Genomic DNA, 15,630 nt, shown 5'->3' on the forward strand with positions numbered 1-15,630 from the left:
ACCAAGTGGCCCCAGGCCTGGCACTAGCAGTAGCCAGCTTGGTTCACAGCTTGGTTTTACCTGGGCAACTCCAAGCCCACACAAGTGGTAGTCATCTTCAGATCACTTTATAGCTCATGCTGGAAGGCCCCAGGCAGGACACAGGGCCAGCCTTGGCCTGTACCTCCCAGGAGGACCCAGTGTTAGCACACCCAGTAGAAAGCCTCTGACCATATCAAAGCACTGCCCAACTACCTCCACAAGTGACACAGTCAAGGGGCAACACAGCAGGCACCAGAGTGCTGCTGAAGTAATTCCTATTCTGTAGCGTGAGCCCCTACTGATTGATCTTCCGTGGTAGTTGGTGGTTACAGCCAGTCCTTGCAGCCCTTCAGCCTAGGGGTAAATTTCTCCCATTGACCTGCCAATAGCAATCAGAGCTCAGCTACAACAGGAGGATGTACACACCCCATACAGGGGGTGGGGGCGATGCATCCCTTAAGTGCCCAGCCTGGGTGATCGGGAGGCTGTGCCACTGGACCCTCCTGGACACCTAGTACATTAGGCCACGCTACCAAGCCTGGGAGATGTAGCAGCTGTACTAATATGTAAAAACATACCCAGGGAGGCAGCCAAAATGAGGCAAAGAAACATATGAAAGAACGGAACAAAACTCCAGAAAAAGAACTAAACAAAATAGAAACAAAAGCAGTCTACTAGATGCAGAATTCAAAACACTGGTTATAAGGATGCTCAGTGAACATAGAACATCAACAGCATGAAAAAAGGACCAGTCAGAAATGAAGGATACACTAACTGAAATGAAATGAAGAATATTTACAGGGTATCAGCAGTAGAGCCGATGAAGCCTAGAATCAAATCAGCAATTTGGAATATAAGGAACACCATTCAGAGAAGAAAAAAAAATCCAAAAAAATGAGGATAGTATAAGGAGTCTCTGAGACAACTTCAGGTGTACCAACACTCACATCATGGGGATGCCAGAAGAAGAGAGAGCAAGAGATTAAAAACATTTGAAAAAAATAATGACAGAAAGCTTTCCCAACTTGGTGAAGGAAATAGACGTGCAAGTCCAGGAAGCACAGAGAGTCCCAGCAAGATGAACCCAAAGAGGCCCACTCCAAGACACAGCATAATTAAAATGCAAAAGGTCAGAGACAGATTCTTAAAAGCAACAAGAGAAAACAGTTACCTATAGGGGAGCCCCCATAAGACGGTCAGTTGGTTTCTCAACAGGAACTTCAGACCAGAAGATACTTGTAAGAAATATTCAAAGTGATGAAAACCAAGGACATACAACCAAGACTACTCTCCCAAGCCACAGTATCATTCAGAATCGAAGGGCAGAAAAGTGCTTCCCAGACAAGCAAAAGCTAGAGCTCATCACCACCAAACCAGTATGGTATGAAATGTTAAAGGGTCTCCTTTAAGAAGAAGAAAAATAGATATATCAAAAATATGAACAATAAAATGGCAAAAAATACATATCTAACAACAATTGAATCTAAAAAAAACAAACCAAAATAAATGAACAAGCAGAACAGAAGCAGACCCACGGATACAGAGAACATTTTGAAAGTTGTCAGATGGCAGGAGTGGTGGGAGCTGGGTGACAAAGGTGAAGGGACTAAGAAGCACAGACTGGTGGTTACAGAACAGTCACAGGGATGTGAGGGACAGCACAGGGAATCCAGTCGGTAATAGCGCGATAACTGCATGGTGTCAGGCGGGTAGGAGATTTATCAGGATGATTACTTAGTTATATCATGCCTAATCACTGGGGTATACACCTGAAACTCATATAATAGTGTATGTTAACTCTAATTGAAAAATTATTTAAAAAATAAAAGTTAAAAAAAAACTGGCAAGTGCTCAGGACATATAAACAAAGATTCATTCCTTACCCTGCCCTTCTCTCCCCAGGCCTTGCCCCAGCTGCGACTCAGTGCCAGCTGACAGAGCTGTCTACCTCTCCCTCCCGTCTTGCTCTCCCTGAGGAAATGGCTGTCTGGGGTTCTGGGGAGGGGTCCCTGGCCCGGACAGGCCTGCTTCTGTCCTGCCTGCTGCAGCCTCCCAGCTCCGAATTCCCCACTTGGCTGTCAGGAGAAGCAGGGGGTGCTAGGCCTGGCCCTTACTTGTTGGTCTTCTGGTGGCAGGTGCCCAGCCTCAAGGTGCTGAGGACCTTCAGGCTCTGCATGAGGTGGGCAGGGATGTGTGGTGGACACTCTTTCTGCTGCAGGTGTCCTCCTGTCTTTACTGGTACCAGGTTTCATGTTAAATATGGTCCATTTAATAGGATTGGTGCCAGAAGGTGCTCGTACCCTCCATCCCTCTGCCTGTACCACACATTGACCTTTGTTATCTTACATTTTGTATTGTGGTGGAATACACATAAGGTAAGATGTTACTGTGTTAACCATCTGCATGTGTATACTCCAGTGGCATTGAGCATGTTCACACTGTTTGCAGACATCACCGCTGCCCATCTCCAGAACCTTTTCACCTTCCCAAACTGAGGCTCTGTCCCCATTAAACACTAGCTCCATGTTGCTCCTTGTCGCCCTGGCAACCGTCACTCTGCCCTCCATTTCTGTGAGCGTAGCTTTTTGAGACCCTAAGTGGAGTCACTCAGTATTTGCCTTTTTGTGTCTGGCCTGTCTTACTCAGCACGGCATCCTCAGGGTCCATCGTGTGCCAGCACGTGTCAGGGCTTCTTTCCTTCATGGTCCCTCCTTCACTGGTGACACGGATGAACCTTGAGGACCTCATGTTCAATGCAATAAGCCAGTCACAGGAGGACAGATATCGTGTGCTTCCACTTACACATGGATCTAAAAAACCACAGTCACAGAAACAGTCGAGTGGACGCCACCAGGGTGGTGGCACGGGGCACAAACTCCCAGGTACTAGAGGAGTGAATTCCGCGATCTCATGCACAGCCTGGCGACCACAGGTAACAATGCTGCCTTGTGAACTTGAGGGTGGCTGTGACATGACTATGCTGAGTTACCATGTCACAGTACACACATGTACCGATCGTCACCGTGTGCCAGTTATGTTACAATAGAACTGCTCAAATAAAATAAAAGCACTTTGAAAAAATTATTAGAATAGATTTCACCTCCTTTTCAAGGCTAAGAAATTTCCCCTGTATGTGTGGAGCCGCACTGTGCTCACCCCCACTCACCCGTCCAGACACTGGGGCCTGTTCCAACTTCCGGCTAATGCGAGTAGTGTGTCATCTGGGTGCCTCCCTGCTTTTGGTTCCTGGGGGTGTGCACCCAGGAATGGGGGTCCTGGGTCACTTGGTAGTTCTCTGCTTAATTCCTTGAGGGTCTTCCATAACATTCTCCACAGCGGCTGTGTCCTTTTACATTCCTACCAACAGTTCCCAAGGGATCTAATGTCTCTCCATCCTGAGCAGTTCTCGTTATTAGTGTTCTTTTTAAACGTAGCCATCCCAAAGAGTCCAGGGGGTGGGTATCACACTGTGGCTTTGATTTGCATTTCCCTAATCAGCGCTGTTGAGCATCTTTTCATGTGCTTGTTGTTCTGTTCAAGTCCTTTGTCTGCTTTTTAATCAGGTTGTTGCATGCTTGGCTACATTTGAGATAGTTGTATAAGTATGATACCCTTGACCTGTAGAGCCTAAAATGTGTACTTCATGCCTTCGCGAAAAAGTTTGTGAACCCTCGACTAGCTCAACCAAACCCATAATTTGGGTTATCTCCACCAGCTGTCAGCAAACTTTTTCTGTAAAATCTTCTACTAGTAAGTCTTTTGGGCGCTGTGGGGCCACATGGCCTTCACTATGCTGGTGACGGCACAGAAGTGAGTATAGTGGACCACTGGCTATGGGTTGGCAGCCTGAGCTCTCCGGGAAAGGAAGGTTCTGTTGCTGCCATTGGGCATCCAGGTACATCTGGTGGCCAATATCTGGAATGTGTGTCAGAGCAGCCCGAGGAAGGGGCAGATGCCCTGGGTCAGTCTCAGCTCTGCTCTTGAAAGGGCTTGACCTTGAGCAGGCTACTGAGCAGCCCTTCTGAGTCCTGGCCTCCTGTCTGTGGACAGGAGCAGGAGCCCCAGGCCAGCTCCCTGGCTGGGCTGCGCTCACTGATGACAGTGATCTCTCCTCTCTCCTCACCAGGGGCGTTGGACAGCTGGGCGGGGCCTTGGGGACGGCTCATGAGAACCCTGCCAGCACTAACTCCTGCCTGTAATCCCCCCACCACCGTTTTCTCAGTATTCTTTCACACACATCACTTCATTTGATTCCTAAATGTACGTTTTGTTGTTTTACAGGGAAAGACACATAACAGAACTACTATTTTGAACTACACAGTTCGGTGGCGTTCAATACGCTCAGTGTTGTGCAGCCGCTGTTGTCTAGTTCCAGAACTTTCCGCCTCAAATAGAAACTCTTAACCCATGAAGGAGTCACCTGTACCTGCTCTGCCCCCTCCCCTAGCCCTTGGAAAACACTAATCTGCTTTCAATCCCTGTGGGTGTACCTGTTCTGGGCAATCGCAGTGTGTCTGTGCTCTCTGTAAACTGAGTGACTGCTATATGCGGGGAGGGGCAGAAGCCGTCAGGGCCTCGGGCAGAGAGCCATCCGAGAGCACTGGGCAGCAGGCCTGCCCAGCATGGGGCCAGGGCCTGGTGGTTGCCAACAGGAACCAAGGGGTAGGGCCAGGCAGCCCAAGGCCGTCCCCTGGGGCCTGCAGGGTGAACTGGCTCTCTTTCTGGGAGCCATTACCACAGACCCATCTGCTCTGTCTGGGAAGGGTAAGTGCGGGGGACCTGATGGGCGGGGCACACCCTGTGCACAGCCTGCCTCAGCTGGAGCCAGCAGCCTGGGGCTACCACCTCACATTGAGCCTGTTGGGGGGCACCTTTGTGCACAGCCAGGCAGGCCTGGGCTCAGCAGGACAGGCCCTGCACCCTTCTGACAGCGCCAGGATAGGATGGTGGCCTTGGGCGTTTCACAGCAGTGTGCAGGGTGCTGGGAGCCCCGTGCCTGCCGCCGGTTAGTTGGTGGAGCTGTGTGCCAGTCTGCCTCAGAACTACACTGGGCCTTGTGCGAATGGGCCTGCAGGTTCAGGGGAGGGGGGCCCCATTCAGCAGGATCAGGGGTGTGGCTGGGGTGGGGACAGACCTCCCTCCCCACTCTCTGTGCCAGGGCTTGTGGGCATGTGCATGCTGTGCATGGACTGATCAGACTGGCGCTATGTCAGCGTGTGTGGCTGTCCTCCCAGTGGCCCCCCGTGTGCCAATCTTCGCTTCACCAGGGCCTGGCAACACTGTTCACAGGGTGTAGTCCTGAAGGAATGAGGGCACAGTATTCTCCCAAGGCCTCCCAGCACCTCACCAGTGTGGGCAGGGCTCAGCCCCTAGAGTCTGCCTGTTGCCAGGCAAGTCGCCCCTCCCAGCATGGCAGCAGGCTTCGTCTGAGCAGTGTGGGCAGGGGTGTCTCTGATTTCTCTCTCTGACCTCTTCTCTCAGTGAAAGCCCCCAGGGGCTTTCCCTCCCATGATGTTCTTTTCAGTTAACTTGGGTCCACTGACTTGGGGGACCAGTTAACCCGAGGGACCTTTCTCACACCCCTGAAATGCCCTGACCTTGCCCCGTGTGGGTTGTGATGTGCCTGGTGTTGGCAGCCAACCCTCACTCAGGTGGAGTGTCCTATTCGTCCTGGGCTCTGGGCTGAGTGGGGGCCGAGTGGGTTCACAGGCCATGGGGGCCCCTGGGGGTTTGCCTCCCTCGCAGGAAGGGCCTTGGTTAGAGGAGGGATCCGGAAGGAGGCTGGAACCAGAGGCTGAGCCAGGTGCCTGGTGTGCTGCCACTACACAGAGGGCTGTGGCCCCTACCTGCCTCCACCCCGGTTCCAGGACTTCAGGGCAGCGGGTGCGTACAGCCTGAAGTCACATGGGTGACCGAAAGCTCAATTTAAGTTTTAAAAATAGAACTGGAGACAGACAAAGGAGTTTCTCCACTCCCACCCCCCAGTGTAGAATATTTCTAAAGGAAATTACCTCCTATTTGTGACTTCTGTCTGGAGTGTGTAGCCCTCAGAGCCACTTGTTCCTTAGTTAATTTTCTGTGGGGGATGGGCTGTGCTTTCCTGACTTAATGGAGGGGCTGGAACATCACAAGTCACTGGACAAGGGCCAGCCATGCCACCTCTTTAAACCTGCTGCAGAGCACGCAGCCACATGTGCAAGGGCAGCTGGCTGGAGCTGGGAGGGGCCTGGCCCAGCTTCTCTGTTGAGAAGCCGGGTGAGCACCAGGGGTGCTCAGTGGGGAGCTGGGCTCCCAGGCACTGAGGGAGCCCGGGAGGTGCTCCCCCGGGGCTCTCTCTTCCCATGGCGAGAGATGGAACAGAGCTGCAGGAGACCAAGAAGGGCCCTGGATCTAGTCTTGGGCAGCCATATGGCTGCTTCAGGGCTGCCTGCACCCACACCACTGGCCCTAGGTCTGCCCTTTGTCAGGGGTCTCTACTGCTCCCAGCCTGCTGGTTTTTCCTGTGGAGCTGTTCCCGGGTGGGAGCTGCCCCTGGATGCGCTGCTTCAGGTGCGTCATGGCAGAGTGAGAGCCCCCCTTTCACCTGTCCCTGCTGTTGGCACTGGGCCAGGAAGCAGACCTGCTGCCTGGAAGGTGCAGATGAACTCTGGTGGAAGAGCTGGAGCCGGCCCTGCTCCGGGCCCTGATCTGATCAGTCTGGGCCTTGACTAGTCTCCCCACTTGGCTCCTTCCACCCATGGAGAAGCGTTCCTGGCTCATTACCACAGGCCTGGGGGCCTTCTCTGCAGTCTTCCCCATGGGTCCATCTGTTTTTTTTTGTGTGTGTGTGTGGAATGATGTCCCTGCCCACCCCCTTCTCCTGGTGAATTTCTTCTACCACATCTCAGCTTCAGCCCCAGCCTCACTGTGGCCCAGCAGGTCTCGTTGCCTTGGGTTTAGGGGTGGGAGTCAGCCCACGCAGGGAGGGATAGGTACCAGTGGGGGCTGGGCATTGGGGGGTTACCCCAGCCTTCTTATTCTCTCTCTCTCTCTGTGGCACGGTCCTTAATGCAGGGTAGCTCAGGACCCAGGGCCTGCAGGTGAGCCAGCCCCAAGTAGGGCAGCCAGCCTTGCCAGGGCCCACACCCTCTCCACACCCCCTGCTCCACCATGGCCTTAGCTGCTGGGTAGGCAGGGCAGTGAGGTGCCTGGCTCAGGTTCACTGGAAGGTCAGGTGAGGGCCTGGAGGAGTGGGGCATGGTGTGGTTACTAGGCATAGCACTGGACATATGTGACCCTGAGCCAACCCAAGAGTCCTGGCCTGCAGCTGCAGGATGACCCTGAGCGCAGCAGCAGGAGGGAGAGCAGTGGGGGTGGAGAGCTGGGGGTGTGGGCAGGGTGACCAGTGGCCAGGTGTACCCTGACACAGGGGTGCTTCCATTTGACAGGTCACCGTGCCGGCCTCTGTTGGCTGTTCACAGACCCTCTCCACTCTGGGGGGAGTGGGAGGAGAAGGGCAGAGGCTGCTGTTTTTTCTGCTCTTGGTGACTGTGTACTGTGACCCACTCTGCCCAGAGTGTGCCAGAGGTGCTCAGGGGAAGGAGAAGCAGCCTGTGTTTTCTAAGCTGAAAGCCGCTGGATGAAAGTTCCAGAAAGGCAGCTCTTGGCTTAACATAAGGATAGTGTTATGTCAGTGCGAGTTTACAAGCAGGGTGAGTGAAGGTGATGAGTCTGTGCTGCTTGCAAGAGCCTGGCAGACAGGTACCTAATGATGATGGAGGATGGGTGGGTGGGTGGATGGATGGAGGATAGATGGATGGACGGACACAGGACAGACTAATGGATGGAAGGGTGGGTGGGTGCGTGGATAGTGAACTGCCCTGCTAGGAGTACCTGGTACAAAGTGAGCACAGGTAGTTGTCCCTCATGAGGCAGATCTTGTTTCTTAGAGTCACGGGGTGGGAAGTAAATGCCTGTGGCACATGCACATACGTGCGCCCACACACATCCTTTCTTTGGAGAGGGTCCCTCCCTACAGAGGCGGACCCTGAGTCCTGCTCCTGTGCATTACTGTGAGCCCAGTCCCTTGGTCCTCGCTGTACCGGGCCTTCCAGTCCTCAGGAGCCAATAGGAAAACCTGAATTTCAAAACCCACAAGTACAGTCAGTCACCCCTTTTGGTCAACCCACGTACCTTTTAACAGGCCTTACATGGCTTGGCCCCAAAGGGATTAGCTGGGAGCTCTTCAGGTGTGGAAGACTCAGATGGGGTTTCTGAGGTGCCTCCTGGGATGTGGCCAGTCCTGCACAGGACCTGAGGAGGCTGAGGCAGGGGCAGAGCTTGCCCAAGGCTTCAGGACTCACTGAGTCCACTAGGGGAGTGGGACACCAGGACCATGTGGGATGCATGCCAGATGCGGAGGCCCTCGGACACCAGGATGGCCTGGGGCACAACCTGGGGCGTGCATCTTTAACTTTCTGAGGTTCTCTTTCCTCCACAGTACCAGTGGCTGGCTGGACAGTCAGAGTTTGCAAACTGGTGGTCTTTGGGCTGCATCTGGCCTACTGACATGCACAGAATCCAAAGCACTTTTCATTAATTGCCTATTTTTTGTTTGTCTGTTTTTAATCAGGATACTTCATATAGAAGTCAGGATTTCTGACTTCTCTTGGAAAACCAAAAACCTGGCAGGCCTGGGCCCCATTTGCACCATTCCCTCAGGGCAGCAGGGCATTGGTGCCTGGGACGGCCTCCCGGGCAAGCCGGTGCTCCCCTGGCACCCCGCCCCCTGCAGCCACTTCACCGCCTGTCTGGCCCCGATGGGCACTGAGTTGGAGGCCCTTGGACTGGCTCCTCTGGGGGGCAACTTGGGGGACAGGGGTTGGCAGGAGTGGCAGCCTCCTCTTCAGAGCAGTTACCCCATATCCCCATGTCCCCTACCTGCAGCTTCACACAGGCCATGCTGAGCCAGCCCAGGATGGACAGCCTGGACAGCCCCGTGGCCCGCCTGACGGGTCTGCTGCTCCTGGGGCTTGGCAGTGTGCTGGTGCTCTCCAGCTTCTTTGCGCTGGGCTTCACCGGGACCTTCCTAGGTAAGACCCCAAGAGCTGGGGTTGGAGAGGGGCTAGAGCTGACCTGTTCAGGATCTGGGAAGGAGCAGGGTGTCTGACTGCTCTGCCATCTGTGATGGCTGCATGGGGTTTGGGGCACCTTCACTCCTTCACCCCTCAGTTTATCCCTGGTCAGCTTAGGAAGCGGGGCTCTCACATCTCATCCTGCTGCTTGGCTGCCAGGCCAGGCAGTGCATCTGTCTGCTGTGTCTGGACCATGAGCCAAGGCTGGAGCAGGACTAGAGTAGGGGAAGGGTAGGGGGACATCATCCCTTCTCAGCCCATAGCTCTGGTGACTTTGGGCTGGGGGCTCAGTTCAGGCCTAGCTGGAAATCCTCATGATAGCAGTGACTTCCAGCAACTTGGAAGCCCAGGAAGGAAAGCCACAGGGGATGGCTGCAGGGGCAAGGGTGACCTTGGGACAAGGAAGGAAAACAGGAGGTGGCCACTGCTCAAGGGGGAGCTCTTCCCAGCAAGCAGGTGGCACAGGTAGGTGCCTGGCTGCCTGATGGGCTGGGTCAAGGGTCTGGGTCCCTCCCCGTCTCATCCCTGCCTCAGTTTTCCCCAGTGCCTGAGTGGCATCTGGTGCCTAGCTTGTCTGGGTACCTCTGTTTGCCACATTATCTGTGGGGCTCTGGGCCAGGCACTGCAGGCCACGGCAGGGGCCCCAGGGCCCCCCAGGGGCGTGTGGTACCATCGGGGAAAGAGGCTCTCCTCAGCCCTGGGGCAAGGCTTGAGCTGGTGCTAGTGCGGTGCCTCATGCTCAGGTAGGCACCACAGGGAGTCTGGGGCTGGAAGAGGGGCACAGCAGGGAATCTGGGGAGAAGGGAAGTTAGGGCACCTAGCTCTGGCCTGTGGGCTGGGTGGGAAGGACAGGCCCAGGAGCAAACTTGAGCTCAAGGGAGAGCGGAGGACAGCATGCTAGAGAGGCAGGCAGGTCGGCTGGTGTACGGGGCCAGTGGGGGCTGCCTTGAGGTTGGGTGAGGGGATCCATGTCACTTGGGTCCCCAAAAGCCATGCAGGGGACTGACTCCACTTCCAGGGAGGAAGGGGCAATGGCAGGGGTTGGGAAAGCCCTCTTTCAGCAATGATTGTCCTGGTGGAGGTGATGGCTAGGGTAGGAGAGAGGGCCAGGGAGGAGCAGTGATCATGGTGTGAGCATGGCCAGGCTGGCAGGAAGGTGGTGGGAGGGATAAGAGCTCTGTGCTGGTCGGCTTCATCCTCTGGACGAAGGTGTGCACAGACCCCAGCACTCAGGCACTGCTGCAGGGTGGGTGCAGAGCCAGGAGGGGGCTGGCATAGCCCCCCACCACCCAGGGCAGTGTGGCACCAGTGTGTGGTCAGAGCCACTTGGTGAGGCTCAGTGGGACGGGTGAGTCAGGGTGGCGGGGGCGAGGGAAGGAGCCTGACAGCACCGACCACTGTGGCCCCAGAAGGACCGGCCTAAATCTCGGAGGGCTGCTGCGCTGCATGTGGGTCAGGCAGCCACCTCCCTGCGGTGCATCAGCCCCAAGCAGGTTTCTGTGCCACCACCGTCAGGCCCGCCGGCCTCCTAGAGAGAAAGCCGCCCCAGCTCTTCCTGGGCCTGAGTTCTTTGTCCCCAGACAATGGGTGGGTGACGCAGCTCCTTCAGATTCCTCCCACCTGTGGCTGTCCTACTTCTGCTTTGGATGAAGGTCCGAGGGGTTTCTGGGGAGAGGAGCCCCTGACTGGAGGGGAGTGGGGCCCACTGTATCTGCCTCGGCCCCTCAGCCACAGGGGCTGCTGCCCTCCAGGGGGTCCGTGTGCCTGTGGCCTGAGCAGGCCTGCCCCGGGGGTCCCTGGCTTATGTGCTGATAGATCTGCTCCCCCACAGCTTGGAGCCTCCTGGAGGGCAGGCCCCACAGGCCAACCCCTCTCTCAGGAATGGTGTGGCCAGGGTGTGACCCTTTGACCTGCCCTGTTTTGTCCACAGGCGATTACTTCGGGATCCTCAAGGAGTCCAGAGTGACCACATTTCCATTTAGCATCCTGGACAACCCCATGTACTGGGGCAGCACAGCCAACTACCTGGGCTGGGCCATTGTGTGAGTAGCGGGCCTCCTGCCCGTCTGCCCGCTGGCTGTCCCCACCAGGAAGACAGCAGCCTCACACCCCTTGTGTAGCCGAGGGTGCCAGCCAGCTGTGTCCCTTGGGATAACTCCTTTGTGCATACAAGCAACACCTAGAGCAGGGGTCAGCAGACTGTCCCTTGCAGGGTCAGAGAGCAAGGCTTGTTGATCCAAGGCAGGAGAAGGGGTCTGTGCCCAAGGGCTCCGAATGAGCCTGTGTGACTGGGTGTCATTGCACTCGCTGACATTGAGTGTCATACGATTTTCAGGTGTCACTAAATATTGTTCTTTTGATTCTCTTTTAACCAGTAAATAAGTACAAACCGTCTTGGCCTGTGGGCCCTTGTGCTAGGGCACTGGGGCGGGCGGCAGCAGCTCCCAGGACTGATGCAGACCTCAGGGGCCCTGGCACTGGCAGGGCCTGCATCTGTGCACAAGCCCGGGTCGCAGAGCTCCTCACCCCGCAGCAGGACAGAGTACCGGTGTCCTCGGGAGCCTGCGGGCCACAAGACTCAGTGCTGCCTGGCAAGCAGCCCGACTCCAGCCTCCACCAGGCCGGGGAAGCCAGCGCAGGGAGTGCTGAAGGCTCCGGGCTTCAGAGTTCGCCCCTCCAGAGCATTTCTCGCTTGTGGAGAGTGCGCTACCTCTACTTAACACCCGAAGACCACCTGCCTGGGAGGTCGCAGGTGTTCCCAGAGGCCAGGAAGGTTACAGAACAGAAAGGAATGGGTCTCAACAGAAATGGTAGAACATTAGGACTGATATTCTGCCCTACACCCCCACCCCACCCCAGGATCTGAGAGCACTGGGCTTCGGGTGAGGAGCAGCTATAGGAGGGCTCATGGGTTTGGCTGGGACCCGCCCCACATACCCCCCAGCTCCACTTCTAGACTGGGCAGCCCCTGGGCCCTCTTGCCCAGATGTGGAAGATGGGTTTCTGGGGGCTTCAGGCTTGCCAGTTCCACCGAGCACCTGCCACCGGGACTGAAAGGGTGGGCCCTCCCTACCAGCAGCACACAGGCTGTTCCTTCCCACTTCCACCCCCAGTCTGTCCTTTCAAGCTCAGTTTGAGGTGTCCTCTCCTTTCGGAATCCCTCCCTGATCTGTGCCCCCCCCAACTGTGGGTGCCTCATCCGTGCTCAGATGGGGCCCTCCAAGGACAGAGCCCATACATGGGCCACCTCTGTGCCCAGCCAAAGCCTGGTATTCTGGAGTAAGAGGTCACTGCCCCCCACCAGCACCCTGCCCCAGGGCTGTCAGTACCTGCAGGCCCCTCAAAGAGGACCTCAGCACACAGCCAGGTGGCCAGGCCTCAGCTGCGGTAGGGGAGGGAGCCCTCCATCCGTCCTCTGCCTGACAGCTCATCAGAGATAAACCATTAAAGGGGCTTCCAGACGCTGACTTGGCAGGGCTGCTTCCAGGACTTTGGTAGCCCATCTGTCTCCCTTCTGGGGCCCTGTAGGGAGGACTTCCCGGTGTCCGAGCAACCGGAGTGTATAAGCCCTGGTAGGCCTGGGCACACGACTCCCAGGCTGCTGGGCGAGGCCAGGGCCTCACACAGCCCCCAAGCCCAAGGCTCACAGCCTGGTCGCTAGGACCAACGCTGCCACCTCCCCAGGCTTAGCGCCAGGGCTGGGCTTTAGCCTGTGGGTTGTTCTGGGCCCTGTCTCCTCATCTGCAGTCAGATGGCCACTGCCACACAGGACTGCCAGGGTGTTAGACAAGGGCATGGCAGCATTGGGAGGTGGGAACACTGGACGCAGATAGAACGGAAACAAGAAGTTGGCGCAGCTCACATTCTGGGGTCCAGTGTGAGCCTGACCGGGGCCCTGCTGAGGTTGGTGGCAGGGACCACGTTCCTTCCTGGTTTCCAGGACCCCTAGTTAACTTGGCTGCCCAGATCATCCATCTTAGGGACCCTGTGGCCGTGGAGCCAGCACCTGAGCCCCGCCTGCAGGCTGGCTCCGGGTTGGGGAGGCGAGGTCTAGCCTGTTGCCTGCCTCCTCCCTGGAGGCCGTGCTTCTCTGGGGAAGCATGCTGGGCCCAGGGATGAAGTTCCAGGAGGGCAGCCTTTGTCTGGGTTTAGCCTCAGAATCTGTCTGTGACAGCAGAGCCACAGGGCAGAAGGGGCAGCATCAGGCACACTCAGCCTTCCTGGGACTGCCTGGCAGAAAGACAGCATGAGGCCCGAGGCATCAGGGCAGAGTGTCCTCCAGCTGTGGTCCTGGGGCCGGCTGCCTGGGACCCCCTTGTGAAGGAGGCAGTGCTGGGGATACAGAGCCAACTGGTCATGCTCCCTGCCACCCTTTCTCTCTCCTCCCTGGCTGCCTAGAGTGGTGGCCCAGCTCCTGCAGAGCCCCTGGGACCCAAAGGACTATGGAGAAGATGGGGATAGTCCAACAGCAGGCCCACGGGGCTCTGGCACATGGCCATCACTAGCGCCCACAATGGGGCCTGGGAACACTGTGCTTCGCCTTGGGAGCCTCGGTCCCATTTCCTGAAAACAGAGTATCATTGCTGGTGGGCAGCAGTAGCATCTTCTATCTCCTGGCGCACCCACCCATTCAGAATAGGGCACACTTGACCACTTGGGCGATGCTGAGAGGACCGCCGTTCTTTCCTCCCCTGACTCGCTCCGGTGATGCGCTGAGCTCCTGGCTGGGAGCTGGAAACTTGACCAAAGGGGCGCTGCCTGAGGCAGCCCAGACAGGCAGGGTGCTGGTCCACTGGTCAGGCCCCAGATGGGGGTGGGGGACACCCTGGTCACCCTGCGCAGCTCATGAGGCACAGGACTCAACTTGGCAGGAGGCCCAGGTCCAAGGCTGCCCACCTACTAGGCATGTCCTCTCCCTAGGCACGCCAGCCCTGCCGGCCTGCTGCTGACGGCGGTCGTGGCCTTCACCTATGTGGTCGCCATCCTGTATGAGGAGTGAGTAGGCACCGTCGTGGGCCTGGGGCTAGGGTTGCTGTCTGACGTCACCGTGGCCAGCTAGCTGGTTCCCAGGATCAGGACAGGTTGGGTCAGCCAGGCCATGCCCGGCCACTGGCAAAGGGCAGATAGGAAGCTCAGAGTAGGCACAATGGGGGCCGAGGGCCCAGAAAGACAGTCACTCCGTCCATGCCCCAGGGGGGCAGGGCCTAGGAGTGTCAGTATCACACCTCAGATCAGCTGACCAGAACCTCCCCTGCCCTTGCAGGCCCTTCACCGCTGAGATCTACCAGCAGAAAGCCTCCCAGCTTGACAAGAGGAGCTGACTGGGCTTTACTAAGGGTCTGTTCCTCCTGGCCAGCCTGTCCACCCACACACCTAGTCCAGGAGGGCGTAGTGCCCAGCCACTGCTCAGTGCCTGCCTGGCCAGGGCCACTCCAGTGCCTTGGGAACTGCTGCCTTGGGGGCTGTGGACGTGCTGCTGGGTGGCCACTGAGCCCCTGCCCTGCTGCCCCCTCCACATTTTAACTCACCAATAAAGGTCCCCCTGCCCCAGCTTCCTGTCTGGGTCTCTGTCTGTCCAGGTGGGAGGTAATTTCCTGGAGCTGCTGTTACCCGGGCTCTAGGCCAGGCTGGCGCAGCCCTACCCCTCCCTGAGGTGGCCCCTGTCCCTGTGTGGCTGGAGGGGACTTCCCCACACACTAGGGCCTGCCTCGACCCTGACCTAGCGTTCCCTCCTCTGTGCATTCCCTTCAGAGAGCTCGCCCAGCCTGGGGGTGGGCATCTCATCACTCTGGCTAGCAGCCCAGCGCCCCTGTGTGACAAGGGGCTTCCAGCCCCTGTGAGCTGGCATCCAGGGAAAATAAATGATCAAAGAGTAAAAAATATGCTGAAAAAAATTTTAATTTTACATGTAGTTGTGTTTATTTAATTCATTTATGTTATTTTTTCCAGAGAGAGAGAGAGAGAAACATTGATTTGTTGTTCCACTTATTTGATATACTTGTTGGTTGATTCATGTAGGTGCCCTGACTGGTATCAAATTCACAGCCTTGGTGTATTGGGACGATGCTCTAACAAACTGAGCTGCCCGACCAGGGCCATGCTGAAAAATTTAAAAGTGACATGAATGTACCTGGTGGAAGTGGGAGCCCATAGTTGATATGGTGGTCAGGAGCCAGGCCTTTCTGAGGAGGTGACATTTGAGCTGAGTCTGTCAGGGAAGGGGCCAGACTACGGACACCTGGCCTGCACCGACTCTGGCCCACCGTGCACTGGCTGTGTCATGTGAGGGCTGTAGCGACTGGGTCACCCCATTTTGGTAGCAGAGGATGAGAGGCTCAGAGAGGCTGGGTGGCTCATCCCAGGGTACACACAAGTGAGTGACAACACATGAACCAGAACCCAGGTCTGCCCCACCCTGAGCCCATGCCCCCTCTACCTCTCAGGGAGGGCTTGCTGCACGGGGCCAGGGCACTTCCCTGCTCAGCATTGTGCCCTG

The 15,630-nt window shown here is 56.6% G+C and overlaps 1 protein-coding gene across 6 annotated transcripts in view; it reads left to right on the plus strand.

Annotated features, from left to right (window-relative positions):
• The window catches only part of PEMT (phosphatidylethanolamine N-methyltransferase), a 75,246-nt gene extending 60,215 nt beyond the window's left edge, over positions 1–15,031 (plus strand). For 4 of the 6 annotated variants that reach the window (XM_037068908.1, XM_037068906.1, XM_037068905.1 and 1 more), the window contains 4 exons: positions 8,947–9,092; positions 11,065–11,176; positions 14,055–14,129; positions 14,398–15,031. In XM_037068908.1, coding sequence (XP_036924803.1) covers positions 8,947–9,092; positions 11,065–11,176; positions 14,055–14,129; positions 14,398–14,455 — 391 coding nt within the window. In that variant the 3' untranslated portion in view covers positions 14,456–15,031. The remainder of the gene's footprint in view (positions 1–8,946; positions 9,093–11,064; positions 11,177–14,054; positions 14,130–14,397) is intronic. The other 2 variants (XM_037068902.1, XM_037068903.1) reach the window with 2 other exon arrangements.
• Positions 15,032–15,630: the final 599 nt, after the last annotated feature.

This window comes from Sturnira hondurensis, unplaced genomic scaffold (genome assembly GCF_014824575.4).
Source record: "Sturnira hondurensis isolate 20B ecotype Veracruz unplaced genomic scaffold, ASM1482457v3 Scaffold0018097, whole genome shotgun sequence".
NCBI classification, from domain to species: Eukaryota; Metazoa; Chordata; class Mammalia; order Chiroptera; family Phyllostomidae; genus Sturnira; species Sturnira hondurensis.